The sequence below is a fragment of the Pochonia chlamydosporia genome, assembly GCF_001653235.2.
Source record: "Pochonia chlamydosporia 170 chromosome Unknown PCv3seq00013, whole genome shotgun sequence".
In the NCBI taxonomy this organism is placed as follows: Eukaryota; Fungi; Ascomycota; class Sordariomycetes; order Hypocreales; family Clavicipitaceae; genus Pochonia; species Pochonia chlamydosporia.
Genome location: NW_019154048.1, coordinates 325,215 through 344,681, shown reverse-complemented (window position 1 = coordinate 344,681; position 19,467 = coordinate 325,215). Strand labels below are relative to the sequence as shown.

Below are 19,467 nucleotides of genomic sequence, written 5' to 3'. Positions count from 1 at the left end.
TGCGGATTTAGCATTAGTTCTATGTACTTCTAAATACTAAATTGTACTTCTGTCGCAGCGGGACTTGGATGCCGCGCCTTGTGGACCCTTACAAATTGCGTCCAATTTTGGATGTTAACAAATTTGGAAGTACCATCATGTACCGTAGGTATCTCCACGGCCATATTTTTTTGAAAGAGAGAATCGCACAGGAAGCACGAAGTGCACAACACAGTACATAACTTTGACTCGGACATAGTTTTGCTGGCCTACTTCCGCATAACTCAGGCACGTTGCGAAGGGCTCGAAGTGAACGCGATAGGCTTTCCTAACGAGGACTGATAGACACCTTGGCTAGTCTGCAGTTTACGTATATGTTTTTATTTGTCTTCATTTGTGGAAAAAGTGGATGGTGTCCCTAGCTACAACATTTGTACTGTGGCAGAATCCACAATACACATTACAGAAATGCTAGGTACGTCTTGTACACACAACAGTTCACTCGAGCTTGGATCTGACCAGCCATTCGACTACGCAGCCACAATTAGCTTGGGTCAAAAGATACCCCTGTCTAGCTATGAATACGGCATGGTGTGCTTGTAGATCCATGTTTGTCCCACTAAACATGAGTTCCACCGCCATTTCTGGCTGCAATGTTGACTAGGTCTACCCCATGCTCGCTTTATCTGGAGCAGATTTGTACAATCCGTAGCTGTCTCTTTCATTAAGCGGCGCTGTGAGCCCTTACCAAGTTAAGTCCGATTTTGGATGTTAGCAAATTTGGAAGTACCATCGTGTTTCCCAAGCATTTCCCGGACTAAATTTTGTTGAAAGAGAGAATCGCACCGGAAGCTCTAAGTGCACAACACAATAATTACAGTGGCTATGAGTTCATTATAGCTATCCACTGAGTAGTATTACAGTCAAAGACTTAACCAGCCAGAGGATTTTATAGAATATACAGCCCTATTAAGAGGTTTGCTACTGCATTCTCTCTCACCCCTTACCTGCTGTAGTAAATCTCGATAGTCAACTTGCTAGGTTCAATCTTCATACAAATGATTTTTTATTGACTGCTATGCTAGTATTTTCAAGCAATTATGAACATTCTACCACGACGCCTCTTTATCTACTTTCGAAATTGAGTCTGTTGTCCACATAGTTTGGGGATCCATCTCCGCAGCAGTTAGCTGCAAAGGTACTGGAAAACATTTCTCCTAGACCCTTGAGTTAGTATTGCCTTATTCTCTAGTCCCTTTGCCAACACGCTTCTTACAATATCTTCAGGGGCTATTGGCCAGAATTTACTCGTAGATTTAAACTCGTAGACTTGACCCTTTCGTCGAACCAAAACATATACATCTGCATGGTAACGCCGATGGACCTCGAACCCAGCTTTAAGCATTGTGCGCCATCTCTTTTTGAAATTTTCACCACTTCTGTCTCTTTTCTTGTTTTTTCTCGCATTGCGCTCTGTTGATGTCATTTTGTAGATATGGTTTTGGCAGGAATGAAGCTTCTTGTGGTACGTGCCGCGATCACAGAGTGATCTTCACATTCTTTAGGAGCTTGTATAAAAACATAGAGCTGTGTTCTGGTTTTTAAAGATGTGGCTATGCCTCGTGCTGGCTTTTGAAGCCGGAAAGATCTGTTCAAAAAACACCTTGACCCACAAAACCGTTGATGCTCGCAGATACAAGTAAGTGGGCAGGAATCTACCACTTCTATGCACATATTGGCTGAGGGCAGAATTTTTATTCCAGCGAGGTAGCATCGAAATCTTGTCTATCTAAATAAATGCAGTCAAGAAAGTAAACTGAGTCAAGCGGGTATTTATATACGCGAGGCTTCAGAGTCATTCTCACCAATTAGGGAATTCCATAGAGCTTAAACAATAGCACCGGAACAACAGACACAGCCCCAATGCCCGAACAAGTCCGGCCGAGTAATGCGGAACGTCGTCGGCAAAGAGACCTGTGTCGTATCCAACTTTCGCAACATATTAGTGAGTACATAACTAATATGGCAATGCCGCACTAAATTTCATTTCTCACGAAACACAGAAAGGCAACTCGATATTATTGTGAAGCCGTCCGAGGTTAGATTGAACCCTCGATCTAGCGACGAATATGCCTGGAAACCAATCGCAGGACACGAGGAAATTGTCACTCCGTTACTCACCAAAAACCTTAGTGACCACTCAATTGGGGTATACCGTCTTTTGACGAAACAAGTGGGCAAAACCTTTGAAGCCGTACTTAGGGCACCGGATAACCTCGTCAATCCCCAGCAAAGCTGTCTGAGAGCAGAGGTCGAACGCTTAACAATCGAAAATGAAAACCTTTCCCAGCAGATCTTGCAGTTGTCGAGTGCTCTGAATGCCGAATCAGAGCAACGAATTGTATCAGAAGCAAATAGTATAGAATTGCGCGACAAGCTGGCACGGTCCGAGGGGCAGTTGCACAAATATTCCCGAGCAGCAGATCAGTTCCAGAGCCTGCTTTCAAGACATATTGTAGAGCTAGAAAAGACTCTCCCTGTATTAGCAGAAGTCAATCAGGATGTAAATTGAAGGCCTCCAAAAGCATGCTACTCAACAAGCCCTGGTGTCTACTGAGATTTAGCTCTTGCAAACTTAACAAGTTCATTTGTATATTAGGGTTGAATACTTGTATACTAGGAATTTTAACTAAGTAACTGCTGTACACAGGTTTAGTTTTATATAAGTCAAGGTAGTAGCTCTGTCAGTTGCTTAATCCCGGATTTTGATCCTAAAGTATCCGTATATGTTTGTAACATTATCATTTTAGTAGCCTGCTAACAACGAGAAGCTTAAGATGGAAGGATAGCTCCTGACAGCGGCAGCGTTGGTGAAATTTCGTCTGGCGTCAGGTTAGGGGCTGAACTTCTGCAAGACGTGTGGTTGGCCATGGCTTGAAGAGGAATTAGGATGGGTTTATAGTTTTGTAAGATACGCCATTATGCCACATCATTTTCCCGTTAAAAGAATTTACTATTAGTAGGCAGAAGATTTGGAAGATATTAACTACTGCTATTGATAAAATGATGTCTTCTCGAAAAAGAATAGAGTCAAACACTAGAATAATTCCAACAAGCTGGACAAGGTGTGTCGCCTTTGCCAGAACATCGGCTCTGATGTACCGTATGTGCAGAGCATCGGAAAATAAAACTTGATAAATCACTATAGTCTTCCAAACAATAGCTGCACCTTCTCGCGGACTCAGCTAAGGTCGACATGAAGTCTCCTGTTGCGATGTATATGTTTGGCTGTTCGGATTTGTGACTCTTCGAGTTGTCAAGCTTCGACCTGCGACGTATTTGACTTCCTGTAAGTTGCTCTAGCACTTCCCCTTTCTTATCAAATCCCTGGAGAAGATTGCGTCGCTTTTCCTCTGTTGCATTCTCAGCTGCAACGGTTATGCGTTCGACTGTCATTAAATGCAAAATGCTGAGGTACTTAGGCCTTGTTTCCTGATTTAAGAAAATCCTAATATCATTGTCATCGAGATAGTCCAATATCATAGTTGCAAGCATCTTATTGCTTTTCCTGTGCTGCATAACCAATTTCCAGGCCGTGTCGCTACATAGTTGTATGTAGAAGTGCCGCCAATTATGATGGCATAGAAACATTTGGGCTTTCTCTTCCAAACTTCGCGAAGCCCAGTTAAATGCTTGTGTAGCAACTTGCCATTGAAATTCCGACAATTCGTCGAACTTTACGACCTGCTGTTGAACATGCATTCTTTGCTACATAGAATGAATTCCGCCTTGGCAGCCATCAAAAGACAACGGAGCTGAGGAAAGCTCCATACTTATCAAGATACCAATGTCTCTCAATTCTGCTTCGAAGTCCGAATCTTGATTTTCATCCTTCTTGACTTGTTGCTGTATGCCTCTCCTATAGAACAATGTCCAAATATGGCTTCCATTTACACGTCAGTCCGTGGCAAGTTAGTCAGTGCAGCAACCGTGTCTTTTGTCTCGTATCCAGAACTTACCACAAAGCAACCAAAGTGAGAGAGAGAAAAGTGGAGGAAAATTTGGCCTCTGTCCCCCGTCTAGAATTTGCTTTGGAAGCAAAAGGCGGTCACTGCTTGCCGTAAATGGCTAAGCCAAGACCATACTTGGCTTCGCCAACTTCAGCAGCGAAATACTACCACAACTGTCCCTTAGTTTGTTGTTTGAGAAACACACTACTATGTTAGAGATCTATTCCTCCCATGGAAGCTAATTCGCAAGCAAATCCGATAAACTGTCCAGCGATGGCTTTCCGGTGTTGCCCTTCAGCCTAGTTCTTGACCCCGCTGTTGATCCCGACCGTAAGCTTGGAGGATGTAGTACAAGGTGCTGTACATAGCTGTGGCAGCAGTGATCGATCATTGCGATGCAATATAGGGCCAAGTCTGACTGCCAGCTCACTCTGAGCTATTCCTCGGGCAGCTTGGCGCCTCATTTTCCGTACTCGCTCGCGTTGAACGCTCGTTAATGAGAATCGGTCTTCGCAAAGGCGTACCACATCGTGCAGGCTACGTAAATCCATAGAAAATGCAACATGTTTAACAAACTTGGCTTCTGGGTGTAATGATACCAAACTTCGTAAATCCTCAAGGTAATAAAAGAAGAAAACATGCAGCTCCGGGCAAAAAAAAATTATGGAGGGACGTGTTCCCGCTATTCCGACACATTTCGTGGATCGTGATAATCGGTGAACTTCCTCCCTAGCTTCTCGGCAGACCTTCCGAATCGTCGACGCTGGTGCCTCAACCGTGATAACGGGTTCTTGGCTGTAATGAATTACTTCAATAGGTCTATAAAAGATGTATTGCCATATCTTAAGCCCTTATTTCAGGACTTAGACGTGCAAAATACGGAAAATCTTGGTTCACCATATTTTCTAATGGATAGAGGTATGTGCTACGTGATCCAACTGGCCAGTAGTCCTTAGTGAGTAATGCGGTATCGCTGGGCGGTGCTTACATCAGCCTCAGGGGTTGCTCAGGTTGGCTCAGGGGATGGTCAGGTTGACTCAGGTAAGCGCGACCAGAGCTCAGGGAGGCTCGGGGATTCCTCAGGGAGCAGAGATTCCCGCCCCCACTGCCCATGTATCCAGTCTGCAAGATACGTACCACCTAATATTTGTACGTAACTTGCCGGCTCTAGCTTTGTTTACAAGACTAAAATTTCATCCCATTGAAGCAGAAATTAAGTTTCTCTATATTCTGACGTGAAAACCCCTAGGGAGTTTGCTACTTCCACAGCCTGACGCCGTGCACTCTGCACGTGGTTAAAAGCGTTTAAACTGTTTGGATGGTACTGTTTTCATTCAATAACCGGATCGTTGAGTCTCGTCATGTCTATTCTCATCTGGGCTAAGATGTTGCGATCTATCCAGGGTCGGGTTTCATATAGCTGTCGAGTATGCCGACCAGAGTTGGCTACATCTGCTCTCTTTGCAAACTGGTCGGGTATTCTTCCAACCTCAAACTCATGTGGAGATTGAGGCACTAGCCTAATACCTACGTACTTGACCACCACTCAAACAGATTCCCGCTTGTAAACTCATTGCATGCCGGAATATTATTCATCTTCCAGACCGTCTCAATTTACGCCAGTTAGGTTAGAGAATGCACCCACTCTTTCAAAGCAAACTCACCGGTATGGTCTGTCATAGTTTTCGCCGTACTTGACTCCGCAGCTGCGAGTGTCTGTCGAACTGGCGGATTTGGCTCCTGTGTCGTGTCGATGCATCAGGCAATTACTCCCTCATACTTCACAGGGTCGGATTAGTTGTCCCTGTCTTTGACACTATACCATCACTGTTGCCAGCTTTCTCTCGAAAGCAAAGCCCCAGTTACAAGCCCCGAAAGGTAACCAAGGGCTCTATATCAGATCTTGGCACTGCGGCTTAGAGCTACAGTCAGGTACTAAGAGGAAACGTGAATATGCGACTAGCTATCTATGTATCCGAATATACACAAATGATATGTAGATGCTACTATACAAATATCTTGTTATTCACCAAGTGTACGGTGACTTCTCATGCTGGCCGTGATAATTACGGCTGTCAGTGACCCTTCAACTCGCCATTTTCGTCCTGTGGACTCCATGTTGGCGCTGTGTTTTCGCCTCCCGGGCCATCTGGCGACGTTGTTCCTGTCTCGTTCTTCTACGATTTACCTGCTCCGAGGTTCTTAAAAGGACGCTGTGGACAGACTTAACATGGATTCTGAAGTGATCTAGGTGCTTAAAAGTCTCGTTCCTACACTTGGGATGTTTACAAATGAGCGCCTCTCCTCGCCGTGCGATATCTTCTCTGTCTTCCAAGTGCTGGTCGTCGAAGTGATCATTTCGTATGGTAGGGCGACACCACTGAAAGGTACGCTCTGCTGCTGTCAACCGCTCATCGCCAATGCAATCTGGACATTGACTTGTGTCCATGAGGAGAGGGAAATCATCGACCTCGCACCAGGCAGGCGATTCTTCCTTGACAAATTGCTGTACAACGGACTGAACGGAGGGCTTTGACCTAGATTGGCCAACCTTACCGGTATCCCTCTTGTCGCAGAGTGCGACCATGAGGTCGACTACCTCTATTCTACGACATAAGATCTGTTCTTCTGTCAAATCTTTAGACTGGTAGCATAAAATCTCTGCAAGTCTGGCACGCTCATAGATGGCGAGGTCGATAGTGGGTTCTTCATACTGTACCTGTGACTCTCCGCGAGCTTGCGCCTCAATGTCCCAGGTCGGGCGGTTGTAGAAGTAATATTCCCGGTAGTACTTGACGATCCTCTTGTCACGCTCTGCCTTCTTAGTCCTAATCTTCTCTGTGAGCTTTCGTATCTTTTCTTCGTCCTCGCATCCAGCAATTCGATACCGGCCCTGTTTAAGAAGTGCACGCTCATTTTCCAACCGCATGATTTCCGGGTCGGGTGGCACCTGTGCCCATACTTCCTCTGGCACCATATCTCGTGTGGCTCGAGGGTCCCGGGTGAGACTAACGTGTGCAAACATCCGAAACAACTGGTCCTGTTTTGGCTCTTCAAGGAAAGCGTTCTGGAGGTCGAAGTTTGCAATTTCGTTCAGATATGCACTAAAGAACGTAGAAAACCTGGGGTCATGTCGCATCATCTGGTCCCGAACTGAATCCGGCGCGTCACCTGCCAAGATAAATCAGATCAGTAATACCATAACGATGAGAAAGAAGGGGAAGTGGACGGAACAGAAGCACAAAAGACAAACATTACCTACCGTTGGCAGCATTGGCAGCGCCCCTGCGAGCAAATTTTGGAGTAAAAGCCTTCTCGTGCCCCGAATCGAGACTTTGCCGACCCATGTCGTAATTGAGCTTCGAATAGGGCATTGGCTCGTTGGCAGAGAGTTCACCGCCTCGAATGCGGCGAAATACTGGCACCTTGAGCATATCCTCTTTCCATCGAAGTGGCGTGCACTCTATCGGGCCCCAGACTTGTGACTCGAACACCCGGGATGCACTAGTCAGGCTCGGTGCATCGAATGCATGATCATGCAGTGCTAGGGCCAGAATGAGTGAAATGGGACAACAGATTAACTTCCTGCTCGGAGTAAAGAAGAAAATGGTTCTGGGATTCAGTTAGTATACCGCATGCCAGGGGAAGGGATGGTTCCCATACGGCTTAGGCTTGTTATCAGCTCCTTTGTGGTGAATAAACTTAATTGCCATAGCCAAGACAGGCCGTCCCGTGGGGGGATGACGGACAAGCATCATTAGGATGTCTTCATAACAAAGAGCCTTCGGACGCCCACGTTTTGTTGTTTCCATGCAGAGTAATTCGTTTATCTTCTGCGACTCGTCGTCTAGGGTGTCTATCGTGTCATCTGTGCCGTCGTCGGCTGACTGGACGACCTTCTGGCCAAAAAGCTTTTCGATGGAACCATCTTTGGGTTTTTTTCTTTCTCCGTCCACTAGCTCAGCGGGCCGGGCTCCGGTGTAACACATAATCTGGTAGCAGCCAGCCAGTTGGAGTCGATGCCGTTCCAGGTCAAATGTGCAGGCGTCGTAAGCAATATTGAAAGTGAGGAGGGCGGCCAGGCTGTTGACATTGAGAACGGGCTTTCCATCGATATTGGGCGCACGCAGGCCAAATTTAGGAACCAAGACGTTATGATGGTACTAAGATTATGTTAGTCAGCTTTGGGCAAGTTGTTTTCCCGGCGCAGAGATTGTGGTACCTTGTAAACTTCTTTGCTATCATTGCGGTTCATATATTGGCCGTTGACGGTCGTGTAAAGCTGCTGGAACTGGCGTATGTACTCCTCCGAGGTCCCCCACGACTTGACCTTGTAGTTACCGCATACGAAGAGGAAGAAGTCCATCGTTAGTTCCCGAGATAAAGACTTGATCGTCTCCTCCCAATCACCAACTTTCTTCTCATCGCAATATCTGCATTATTCTCTGTGAGCAAAGGAATACTAATAGAGTATGTAGTTCAGTCCGGCACATCACACCTTTGCCACTTCCTCAAAATGCCAGCGACATTGATCATGGTTTCGTGCGAGTACTTCGGTTTGACGAAGCAAACCTTGCTTAACCGTTTCCGATTCGCAGCGTGCTCTTCTGCCGAGAGAGGTGTTGGTTTTGGAACTCTTCTCTGCGCCTCTTTGGCAGCAAAACGCTCGAGAAATTTGGTGTGATTCGGCGGGCCATCTGCATTGGCACGGCGCCCCGTCGCGCCAGGCATCTTTGGAGGAGGGTACGCAGGAAACTATCTCTAACGCAGTCGCAAAATTTGTGCAGATGACCAGGAAGACCACCAGACGAACGTTGGTGGTGCTGCCTTTTTAGACGAAGCCAGCTGTTAGTGGCCTGGGCGGTTGGCTGTATTTGGCCCCCTTGATAGAATGACCATGGCGGTTACCGAGCGTGCGTCACTGCCTCATTGTGCGTTAGTCACAGGAAGCAGACAGGGGGTTGGGAGACAAGTCGGTGCCTAGAAGGTACAGTGTACATGGGTGGGTTTGATGCCCCTCAGTGTCTCCCTCCACCAAAAGCGGCGGCACGAACCGCCAGATTCGGAGGCATCAGCAGCGCTTCTTGCATTTATTTAGTAATTTAATACACTGCAGTTAATAACTAATAATTATATAGTTAGCTTAACTACTAACTCTAAGGCCTCTATTTGGATTAACTTAGCATTCTAGATACTATAGCTATATGTATTATAGAGATAGTAAAGGCCTAACTGTTTTCTATCACATAAAAAGTAATACTTAGCATATTGCTAAGACTAGCTATACGCTTTATTAATATAGCAAATAGTATTAGCATCCTGCTCCTAATATTATAGCTGCTTACTCGGAAGGAGCTTCTCTGCCTATTTATAGAGTAGGCAAAATGCTAGACGCAATAGAGTATATTAGTATGTAATTAAGCAGTAGTGCTTAAGACGTGCTAGATAGTTCTAGCAATTATTTTGCTAATTATCCCTTATGTAAAACGCTATATAGAAGAAGTAAAACTTTAAATCGCTCTAGCATATACCTAAGGTTTTAGCTATTAACTTTCTCTAGTAGCAATAAATATATACAATCTCTTTTAAGGCGGAAGACTATAAACTAGGTAGTTATTATCTATTATGCAATTAATATTAGCTTTAGGCTAACCTCTTTACTGCTAAGCTGTAATAAGGGTAGTATTTATTCTTGGGCGCCTCTTAGGGATAATCAGAGCATTGCCAAAAAATACAATACAAAATGTATTTTTGTATTGTATTTATATTATATTGTATTTAAATACAATACAAAATACAATACATAGGATCTTAGATGTATTATATTTAAATATAATATAATATAAAATATAATATATAGGCTAGGCAAAAAATACATTATATTGTATTTAAATACATTATATTTTTGTATTTATAGGCAGTTACTATTAATAGTAATTTCTTAAGGTTCTAAGTTTAATTTCTATATAATGCAAAAATATAGCCTAATTTAAAGTAGGTTTTTAGAAGCTAATTATAGCTTATATAGCTATTTCTAGCCCTATTACTAATTTATTAGCTATTTTTAGCTACTATTATAGCTAAATAGAATTTCTAGGGATTTTTTTAGTATTTCTTTTTTCTAATTAAAATATAATGTATTTTTGTATTATATTTTTGTATTAACGTAGGTGCATAGCGAGTTAGACAATATAGCGAGTTAGACACCTAACTATAAAAATAGAACTATCCCTTTTTAATTGCATATTTCTTAACTATAAATCATAGAATCCTTAAGTAAAGAGAATTGTTTAATCTTAGCTATTAAAGCAATGCAAAGAGACTTAAAGTTAAGCATGCAAGCTGCTATAAAAGTGTATAGCATTAGCTATAGTTTACTTTACAACTAATATAATAGGAAAACTATATAACGCAATACTACGCCTAATTCTTAAAAACTTATAGATCTAGAAGAGTTAATAATTATTAAGTACATACTTAACCTAGATTTACAGTCTTTTCCTTCCTAACTTAGTGGTATATAAGATATAGCAAATTAACTACTTATAGATTGCAATATACCTCCTATAGGATTATAATAGGCTTTAAACTTTATTAAGCGCTAATTATAGCTATCTATATATTTTACGCGTAGATATAACTATTAGAGGGCCTTATATAAAGATCTAAAGATAATTAAGCCTTAGTTTAAGCTTATATATAATACTATTATAAAATATAGCATATAAGATAAGGATTTTTATAACTTTAATAAGACTAGCTTTATAATAGGTATAATCTTAATTATAATAGTAGTTATAAGCTTAGAAAGACACAGTAAGCTAAGTTTAGCTTAACTAGGTAATAGAAAATAGGTTTTAGTACTCTAGTCTATTAATTTCTAAGGTAAAGCTATCCTGCTATTTATTATAGCTATAGGGCAGTTTTACCTTAGAAACTAGTATAAAGATAGCATGCTACTAAAGGATTAGGTTATCTCTATAACTTATAATAGCTAGACTATAAATAAGAAAGCTATAGATTAGATCTAGCACTTTAAAAAGCATATTAAACCTAAAAGTTATAGCGCATATTAACTTCTTATTCTAGATAGACATAAAAGTTACTACTTAACTAAATTTAAGGTATTCTATAAAGAGCATAAGATTATTATGCTTTATATGCTATCTTATTTATCCTATATTCTTTAGCTATTAGATATTAGCTATTTTAGGCTACTAAAGAAGGCATATAGCAAAGAAATTAAAGGACTTATAAGGGCACACGTTACACACATTATACAGGCTAACTTCTTTCCCACGTTTTATACTGCCTTTAAAGCTATAATAACTAAAGAAAATATCTAAGAAGCTTTTAGAGGTATAGGTCTTATTCTATTTAATCTAAATAGTATTCTATTGCGTCTAGATATAAGGCTATAGACTCTAATACTAGTTAAAGAGGCACCTAAGCTACTAAATCTATGGGTTCTAAAGACCCTAAATAATCTAACTAAGGCAACTTTATAGACTAACTATATTAAAAGATAAATTAGTTACTATTAGGAAAGCTTACTAATATTAATTTTAACTGCTATAGATTAGATTATAAAGGAAATATATAAAATAATATATTAGGTTATACTCTTAAAGGCTAAGATTAACTAACTTTAGGAAGCAAATATACTACTAAGCAAGCATTATAGAGCTAAAAAAATATAATTACATTAAGGCAATAGCATAACTATTACTAAGGGATAAGCTCTTTAAGACTAGAATAATATAGAAGAGCAGATAAAGCAGGAAGATTACCAGACTAGAGGTTATAAGCCCTATAATAAGATAAAGGGTTAGCAATATAGTATATATAGGAAGACTAGTTATAACGCGCAAACTTATTAGATTAATATAGAAATATCTAATAAAGAATATAGCAGTAAAGATTAATTAATTTCTTATGCTATAGTTATTATTCTATAGAATATTTGTGATAAGGTGGTATTAGGTGTCTAACTCGCTATGTTGTCTGACTCGCTATGCACCTACGTTATATTATATTTAATATAATATAAAATATAATATAATACATAGAGTAGGTAAAAAATATAAATACAATATAATACAAAATAAATATAATACAAAATACAAGCAACCCCCAAAAAATACAATAAATACAATACAAGCAATGCTCTAGGGATAATAGTAAACGCTCCTATAGCTGGTAAGCAGTACTAGGGCGTCTTGCATAAGGCTAGGCTGCTTAATATTATCCCTAGGTAACGTGCCTATTATAGCCTGTGCAATATAACCCTTCTTAGGTATTAGGTTGTTAAGTAGGTTCTTATTATTGCATGCATTATAAAGGTTGCCGTAAAGCAGTCTCTATTATTGCTTTTGCTTAAAGCATTTAGCGTAGTGCTTCTCTAAAGCTGCTCTTTTAAGCTGCTTTCTTCTAGCATTTAGCTTATTTTTAGTAATTCTTTCTATTAATAGACTAGTATTTAATTCTTTAAGTGTCTTTTATAGCTTAATAATATTAGGGTGTATGCTTATCTTATGTCTTAGAGTAGCAGGTAACTTAGTTAGAAGACTAGGCTGCTAAAACTAACTAACACCTTAAAAGTATTTAACTGCTATATAATCTAGCTTTTTGCGCATAAATACAGTAAATCTATCACAGGATAATATAAATATAATATAAATTTAGCTAAATATAGTTTTATTAGCCTATATAAGGTATTAAGATCTCTCTACCTCTATATATTATTCTAGTTATAAGTTAATAACTTTTATATATAAACTTTAAGACTATAAAAGAACCTACTATTAAGCTGCTTGCTAATTTTACGCCTAATTATATATATAGATATACGCAAATAGTTATATTCTGCTATAGGAAGCTTCCTAAATATTGCTAAAAAGATAAACTTACTTATAAGCTTAGTCTTATAGATTATACCCTATCTATTAACTAATCTATATATAGGTATATCTAGAGCTATATTATTCTATTCTATAGGTCTATCTTTATTCCCTTTTAGGATCTAGATAAAATACTCCTAATTAAGAGCGCTATTTATAATAGCAAGAAGTAGCAATAGAAAAATAGCATTATAATAGAGAAGTTTATACTTATAGCTAGTAATACTAAATCTAATTTTATTAGCTTTAGGTTAAAGTTTAGGAGAAAGCAAGAATATTATAATTACTTATTATTCTTAGGATCTTTATTATTTTTAATAGTTTATTAGTTAAGGCTAAAGAAGAATTATTAATTACCCTTATTATCTCTATTAAGCATAAGGTAAATATCCTATAAAGACAGTAAGAAGATATATAGGGTTAGGGCTCTTAGAGTGCTAGCATTTACCTTATACTTAATTCTATTAGTTAGCAATCTGCCTTTTTAGGCTTTACTATTTATAAATATTAGAAGGATAAGATAAAACTAAAACCTAGTCCTCTTATAAGTAATTCTAAGATCTTCTCTAGTATATAAAGCGTCTAGATATTAATCTAGGTCTACTAGTTTATAGTTATACTTTAGCATTATAATATCTTTAATACTATTATTCTTCTTATAAGAGAGAATATTCTTTATCTACTATATATTAAGGTTAGTAAGGGTTAAAAGAATATAATTACTTAGATAAACTTATATAGTTAATTTCCTTAGTATCTTTATTGCTAAGAAGGTTTTCTATTATATATATATAACCCCCTTTAAACTTCTTTACTTAAGCTTTTAGTATTTAAGCTATTAGATAATTATAAAGTCTTCTAATAGACTAATCTTTATAAAATCTCTAGAAATTCTTAAGCTTATAGATAGGCAGAAATAGCGCTCCCTTTTAAAGTAGGGATTCTTTATACTGCTTAAAGTTAGTATTATATTTAGACTTATCCTAGCACTAGCTGCTTGCAGGTTAGTATTACGCGGAAATATATCTTTACTGCCTAGTTATATGCTTATATAGCATATTTATTTAGTATCTAGTCTTACTTCTTCTTAATAGTATTATTATATTTATTTAGGTTTCTCTATTTATTATTCTTAACGTGTTAGTTAGCTATCTAGCTATAGGATTTAGCCTAGTCTGTAATTGCTGCTGGGTTATTTAGTCTTTATTGTGAAGAGTCTATAGCTTTTAGAGATAAGGTATTATTGCGTGGTAACTAATAGCGGATAGAAGAGAACGCTAGGAAACTTATAAAGCAAGCAAGAAAGGGGGTACTAATTTTATATTATGTTGCTGCCTTTCCCCCCCTTCCCACTTTCTCTTCCTCCTAATTATCATTGGGAGCAACCATAATAGTATAGCAATTAGTACTATTATTAAAAACCTGAATTGTGAATGTTGCTTTGCAGGATAGTTAGCGTTGCGCGACTGTTGCGTGACCTTTATGGAGGCGGCTTACCCAGGCATTTATGCATGGCTTACCCGGTCTTGACCGTCTGGCCTGAGCTGAATCCGCATTTTCCTTGGAGTCTGTTGGGACGGGACGGTCTGAGAGCCTTTGAGTCCTTTGATGTTGGTTACACAGGATAACCACAAAGGGAGATAGTTTTACAGTAGCATTACAAGGTTAAAAATAGAGCCTAAGGTAGAACTAGAAGGTTAGATATAAATAAGAATTCTTAGAAGTAGCTAGATTAAATAGAACTAAAAACCTTTAATACTAAAAGAGATTATATCTAAATAGAGTCTATTAATTCTAAGCCTAGAATACTGCCCTTGTTACACCGTGTGACAGGCATGTAGCCATATTAAAATGTGGCCACTCCTGCTGTATCTTTCAACAAACTTTAGACATCAAAGAGATGAGAGAGAGTTGCAGTTGGAGTCCATCAAGGGACGTGCATTGTGAAGGAACCGTTGCACTTCCCAGCCATTGGCGAATTCTATCGAAGAAAATAACCGCTAGGTCATTCCAGCAAAAGGGAACGCTCCGCTAATGCAGAGAGACAGTACAGGTTGTGTTCCGTTGACAAGTTCAATATGATCTCGGCTTGTCGGGCTGCCCAATGTGGCGTCTTTTCGGGACAAGAAGCAAATACACTTTGACCAATGAGTGGATTATCGCTCATGAATACGGAATATACGCAACCGACTCTGTTCTCGGCCCCAGTTTTCACACCAGCGTGAATATGTGTGAATGTTTCAGCCGTTCAAATCATGGCACCAGCTGAACTCCTTGGCTTGGCCCAGAACTTCAGAAATGAGGTAAGGGCATTGGATGTTGAAGCGCCTCCTCGTGAGATAATTCAAGTCGTCTTCTTTTAAAAACAGTACCGCTCCCCTCGCGTTCTCGTGTCCGATCTCTTCCTCAAATCCAACGCAACGATTCTTAAGCCGTATACACAGTTGCAACATCTACAGTCCACCATGGGTCTCAAATTCTACTTCGTTCCTTTCTCAACCGCCGGCGTGACGATTGCTGTCTTGGCCGAGCTGGAACACGGTCTCAAAGAACCCTTGGCAGAGCGAATTGAGCTTTCATTCAAGAATGGCGACACCCACACCCCCGAATACCTGTCAAAGGTGAATCCCAATGGCGTGGTTCCAGCCATTGTACACGACGGCGTTCCTATCTGGGAGTCTGGGGCAATTACCATGTATCTCGGAGAGACATTTGGTGTCGACAGATCGCTTTATCCCGCCGCCGGCGTCCAGCGTGGAGAGGCAATGAAGTGGATTGTGTGGTCGGCTGTTAACCTTGCGTCTCACGGGCGCAATCTTGGTGCTTTTCTACGGGCGGAGAAGTCGGATGGCGAGACTGAAGCCCAGACAGAGGCGAAAAAGATCAATGGGGAAGCTGCGAAGAAGGGAATAGACGATGGGTTGGCTATACTTGACGGTGCGCTGCAAGGCAAAGACTATCTCCTTGGTGATATTTATAGCCTGGCTGACACACACATCTGGTCATTTATGGCGTGGTTGACTATGATGAAGGTGGATGTGGACAAGTTTCCTAATGTCAAGGCTTGGAGTGAAAGAGTTGGTAGCCGACCAGCTTTGAAGAATGCTTTCTAGTGAGGGTATATGCAGTCGTTTACTCGAATCTTTTGCCTGCTTTCTAAGTAGTTTGGAACAAATTAAAGGAATTGAAGGCTAAATAGTCATAATGTCATCAAACTTGCGTTTGTCACATCAGTGAAACGTTGTGGTGTGAAGGGTGTGAGCCTCGAGTGCATCTTTCTTTTTTCTGACAGTCACCGGCAACCGCAAATAACTGGAGTGACAGTGGGTTTTGTTTAAATTTTTGTCTTCTTCGAAATGACACACTTATCAGGTTTCCCCGACAGTACGCAGTTGGACGAAACGATCTCACCTGAGGTACTCATATTGTGCCTCCTAGGCACTAGGCATTCCAAGCCCGGTAAACTCATACGTTTGATGATCGGACACAGCCATATACTCTAAATATCTACTGGTATCAAAAACAACGGCTATCTATTTGCGCTGTCAAGCTTTCCTTATCCAAGGTTTTCTGTAGCTGCCTCTCATTACCAATAGCCAATGTGCAGATCATTCTGGAACTGTGTAGCCTACAACCAGTAACTCACCTCAGCATCAACATGAGGGGTATTGCAATGCCTTGGTCTGCCTAGTCAGAAAAGCTGCAGGAAAAGCTGCAGGGGTTGCGTCAGCAGTAGGACAGGACGAGGTGTGGCGCTTATAACCCGAACACACGAAACAAAGGCGTCTTTCTGTAGCCAGCACTCTCTTACACCGATGCATACTTGATACAGAAGTCAACAAGCTGCAGCAAACAAGTTGGGCGTCTAATGGAACATCCAGCTGAGCAACAACCACTACTATTGCCATCAGATGATGGCGAACTTCGCAGCCAGGATAACGAGTTGCCAGAACGCGAACGGGCGCAGCAACCAAATCAGGCTTTGACATTCACGTTTCTTGGCCTCATCTTGTTGACCATCGGTGTCAGTCGCTGTCTTATTACCGATGCCACGTCTAGACTTGAACGCGAAACCATCTGTCACCAGTTTCTGTCCTCCAACGGAAGCAGTGGATATAACAATGGATGCAGGGACAGCGGTGGAAACCTAGCCCCAGAGGTGGTGTTCGAACTTGGCTTCATCCATTTTTGGGATAATACTCTGACTCTACTTCCCGGCATCTTGGTGGCTCTACCCTTTGGCGTTCTTGCCGATACATACAGTCGTAAGAATATACTGACGATTAGTGTTTGCGGCATACTGCTTTCTCAAGCCTTTCGCGCAATCGTTTGTACGTACATTCACAAGTAGGACGCAACGCTAAAAGACTGTCCTGTCGCTAATCTCGTGACCGCAGATTTCTTCCCAAGCATATTTCCTCTCCGCCTTGTGCTGCTTTCTTCAGCGCTGAAACTAATTGGCGGCGGGCATGTCACATTCTTTGCGGTAGTATTTGCAATTGCAGCAAACATTCTTGAAGCAGCTCGGATGTGAGCTTTGTCCTCGACTCTCGGAAAGACCATGTGTGCTAGACTAACGAGTTGCTAGGTCTCTTGTGTTTCTATACCTCGGGGCAGCTACCGTGTTTGGTGGTATTCTGGGACAGCTGCTTGCTTACAATTTGCAACAGATTGACCAGCGTATATCCACCTGCATTGGGCTTGTCGTGCTGGGAATCTGTCTCTGTCTCACAGTATTTGTTCCAGATAGCACCCAGGAACCGTCTTATGAACCGGCAAGCAGTGCAGGTGACGAGCCTTCCAACCTTGATATAGCCAAAAATGTGGCACGAGTGCTTGGCAGTGTTCTGCGTCAAACCTTTTGGGATCACTGGCGGCTTGGTGCATTTCTACTGACAGTCTTACTCGCAACGGTATTCGAGGTTCGTCACTCTCAGCATCCATCTTCTATTGAGCCCCCGAATCAATGCTAACTATACTCCCAGGGAGTCCCTGAATTGTCGGTCGCATTCGCAAATTATGGTCTTCTTTCGGTACTTTTGGTATGGACGGCGCTGTTATTGCCTGGGCTTATTGTGATACTGCGCTTCTTCTCACCTGGTTTCAGCGACTTGTGGCCTACACTTATTATCCTATTCATCGCACTCATAGGAACACTTGTTAGTGCCTTTGGTGCAGATACCAGTGGAATAGTCTCACCCAAAGACTTAGTCGCCATTGTCCTAATCCCAATTGCGAATACCTATCCGTACCTGGTACGAAGTCTTGTCGCGCAATTCACCAGAGGCAGAAACATTGCGTGTCTGTATTGCCTGATTGGGATTTTTGAAAGCCTCTCAATCTTGACAAAACGGCCGCTCTATATTTGGCTGCTAAAGATTGGAGATGGATGGGAACCACGTTGGCGCGAACTTCCTGAGGTTGGAGACTCTGTGCTATTTGGTCTTTCTTTACTTATCCTCGTTTTTACGTGGGCTAGACACTCAGAATGACGCGGGGATATGATTTAGAAAAGTTCTGATTACTTTCTAAGCTTCCATTGTTGTTTATAAATACAATGGAAACAGCAGCCACCTCATTTGACAAAATGAAGGCAATTACAAGTCATTGCCACTCAAACTCAATTTGACATCTCCCGCAAGTCAACGGCCAGCCGTCATTCCAAAAATACCCCAAGCCGCGATCAACCATGAACTTATCAAGCGAAACGTTGCCTTAGAAGGACTGCCCTCTTTCCAGACAACATAACTATCCACCAAGCCAGCATACGCGCCAGTAACAGCCAAAAACGTGTCGACGACATCCAGTTGTTGGCGAAAGTAAAACAGAAGTATCAACGTGCCAATGATTGTGGTGCGCACATTGCCAACAATCATCACTGGCGCTGCAGCAGGCGTGTTGGCAACACGAGGCGGCAGACCGAACTCGAGCATCGCGGCGCGAGCATTAAACATGGGCCATAAACCACCGAATGCCATAGTGGAACCGGCAATCAGCGCGGGGATATGACGGAACTGGAATTGCTGAAACATGACGAACGGTGTCGATCCAGTTTCTGGTTCTTGTTTTGATGGAAGATGTGTGTTGGGTTGCGGAGTAATCGATGTGGTTGAGGACAAAACAGCCTGGGAACGAGATGAATTCTGAAGAGATAAAAGGTCGGAGTTCTTCAGCAAAAGCGGTTTCAAAATACCATGTCAGATGATGACAAATAATCTCTTTTCATCCAGGGTCTGTTCTGCTTTCCAACTTGGTGAGAATTTAGTGAGACACAGAACCAACAGAATCAAGGTGGCTCTCTCTTATGAGGCAAAGTGCCGCTGACCAACACTCAAAGTCAAACAGGACGTAATGAACTGTAGTTCATAAACACGATCTTGTAAGTGCTCTTGCTGTGGCCTTTCTCATTTCTAGCAAAATCACACACCTGACAGCGTACACAACTGAGTCTGTCTGGAAGCTGCCCTACTCCGTGCAGCAAATTGGCATTGAGCAAGTTTTCTGTCACTAATTTTTGATACCAGAAAAACCGTGTCGACACGTCGCAAAACGTGTCGTTGAATGAGCGAGCTCGTAGC

The 19,467-nt window shown here is 41.4% G+C and overlaps 5 protein-coding genes across 5 annotated transcripts; 2 read left to right on the top strand and 3 right to left on the bottom strand.

Moving 5' to 3' along the window:
• Positions 1–3,069: 3,069 nt before the first annotated feature.
• VFPPC_16926 (hypothetical protein) lies at positions 3,070–3,741 on the bottom strand (the record flags this gene model as incomplete). Its single annotated transcript, XM_018294678.2, has 1 exon — positions 3,070–3,741. The coding sequence occupies one exon, from the start codon at positions 3,739–3,741 to the stop codon at positions 3,070–3,072; it is 672 nt and encodes a 223-aa protein (XP_018136896.1).
• A 2,334-nt stretch (positions 3,742–6,075) lies between these two features.
• On the bottom strand, positions 6,076–8,720 carry VFPPC_10991 (FluG domain-containing protein; the record flags this gene model as incomplete). The annotated part of the gene is made up of 5 exons (XM_018289272.1): positions 6,076–7,160; positions 7,252–7,601; positions 7,653–8,152; positions 8,212–8,422; positions 8,488–8,720. 5 exons carry the CDS (start codon positions 8,718–8,720, stop codon positions 6,076–6,078), a joined length of 2,379 nt encoding a protein of 792 aa, XP_018136897.1.
• A 6,424-nt stretch (positions 8,721–15,144) lies between these two features.
• VFPPC_10992 (glutathione S-transferase) lies at positions 15,145–16,002 on the top strand (the record flags this gene model as incomplete). The annotated part of the gene is made up of 2 exons (XM_022428733.1): positions 15,145–15,213; positions 15,259–16,002. 2 exons carry the CDS (start codon positions 15,145–15,147, stop codon positions 16,000–16,002), a joined length of 813 nt encoding a protein of 270 aa, XP_022283977.1.
• Positions 16,003–16,245: 243 nt separating this feature from the next.
• Positions 16,246–17,862, top strand: VFPPC_10993 (major facilitator superfamily domain-containing protein; the record flags this gene model as incomplete). Its single annotated transcript, XM_022428734.1, has 5 exons — positions 16,246–16,378; positions 16,581–16,643; positions 16,690–17,210; positions 17,300–17,384; positions 17,471–17,862. 5 exons carry the CDS (start codon positions 16,246–16,248, stop codon positions 17,860–17,862), a joined length of 1,194 nt encoding a protein of 397 aa, XP_022283978.1.
• Positions 17,863–18,531: 669 nt separating this feature from the next.
• Positions 18,532–18,921, bottom strand: VFPPC_14858 (hypothetical protein; the record flags this gene model as incomplete). Its single annotated transcript, XM_018292626.1, has 1 exon — positions 18,532–18,921. The coding sequence occupies one exon, from the start codon at positions 18,919–18,921 to the stop codon at positions 18,532–18,534; it is 390 nt and encodes a 129-aa protein (XP_018136900.1).
• Positions 18,922–19,467: the final 546 nt, after the last annotated feature.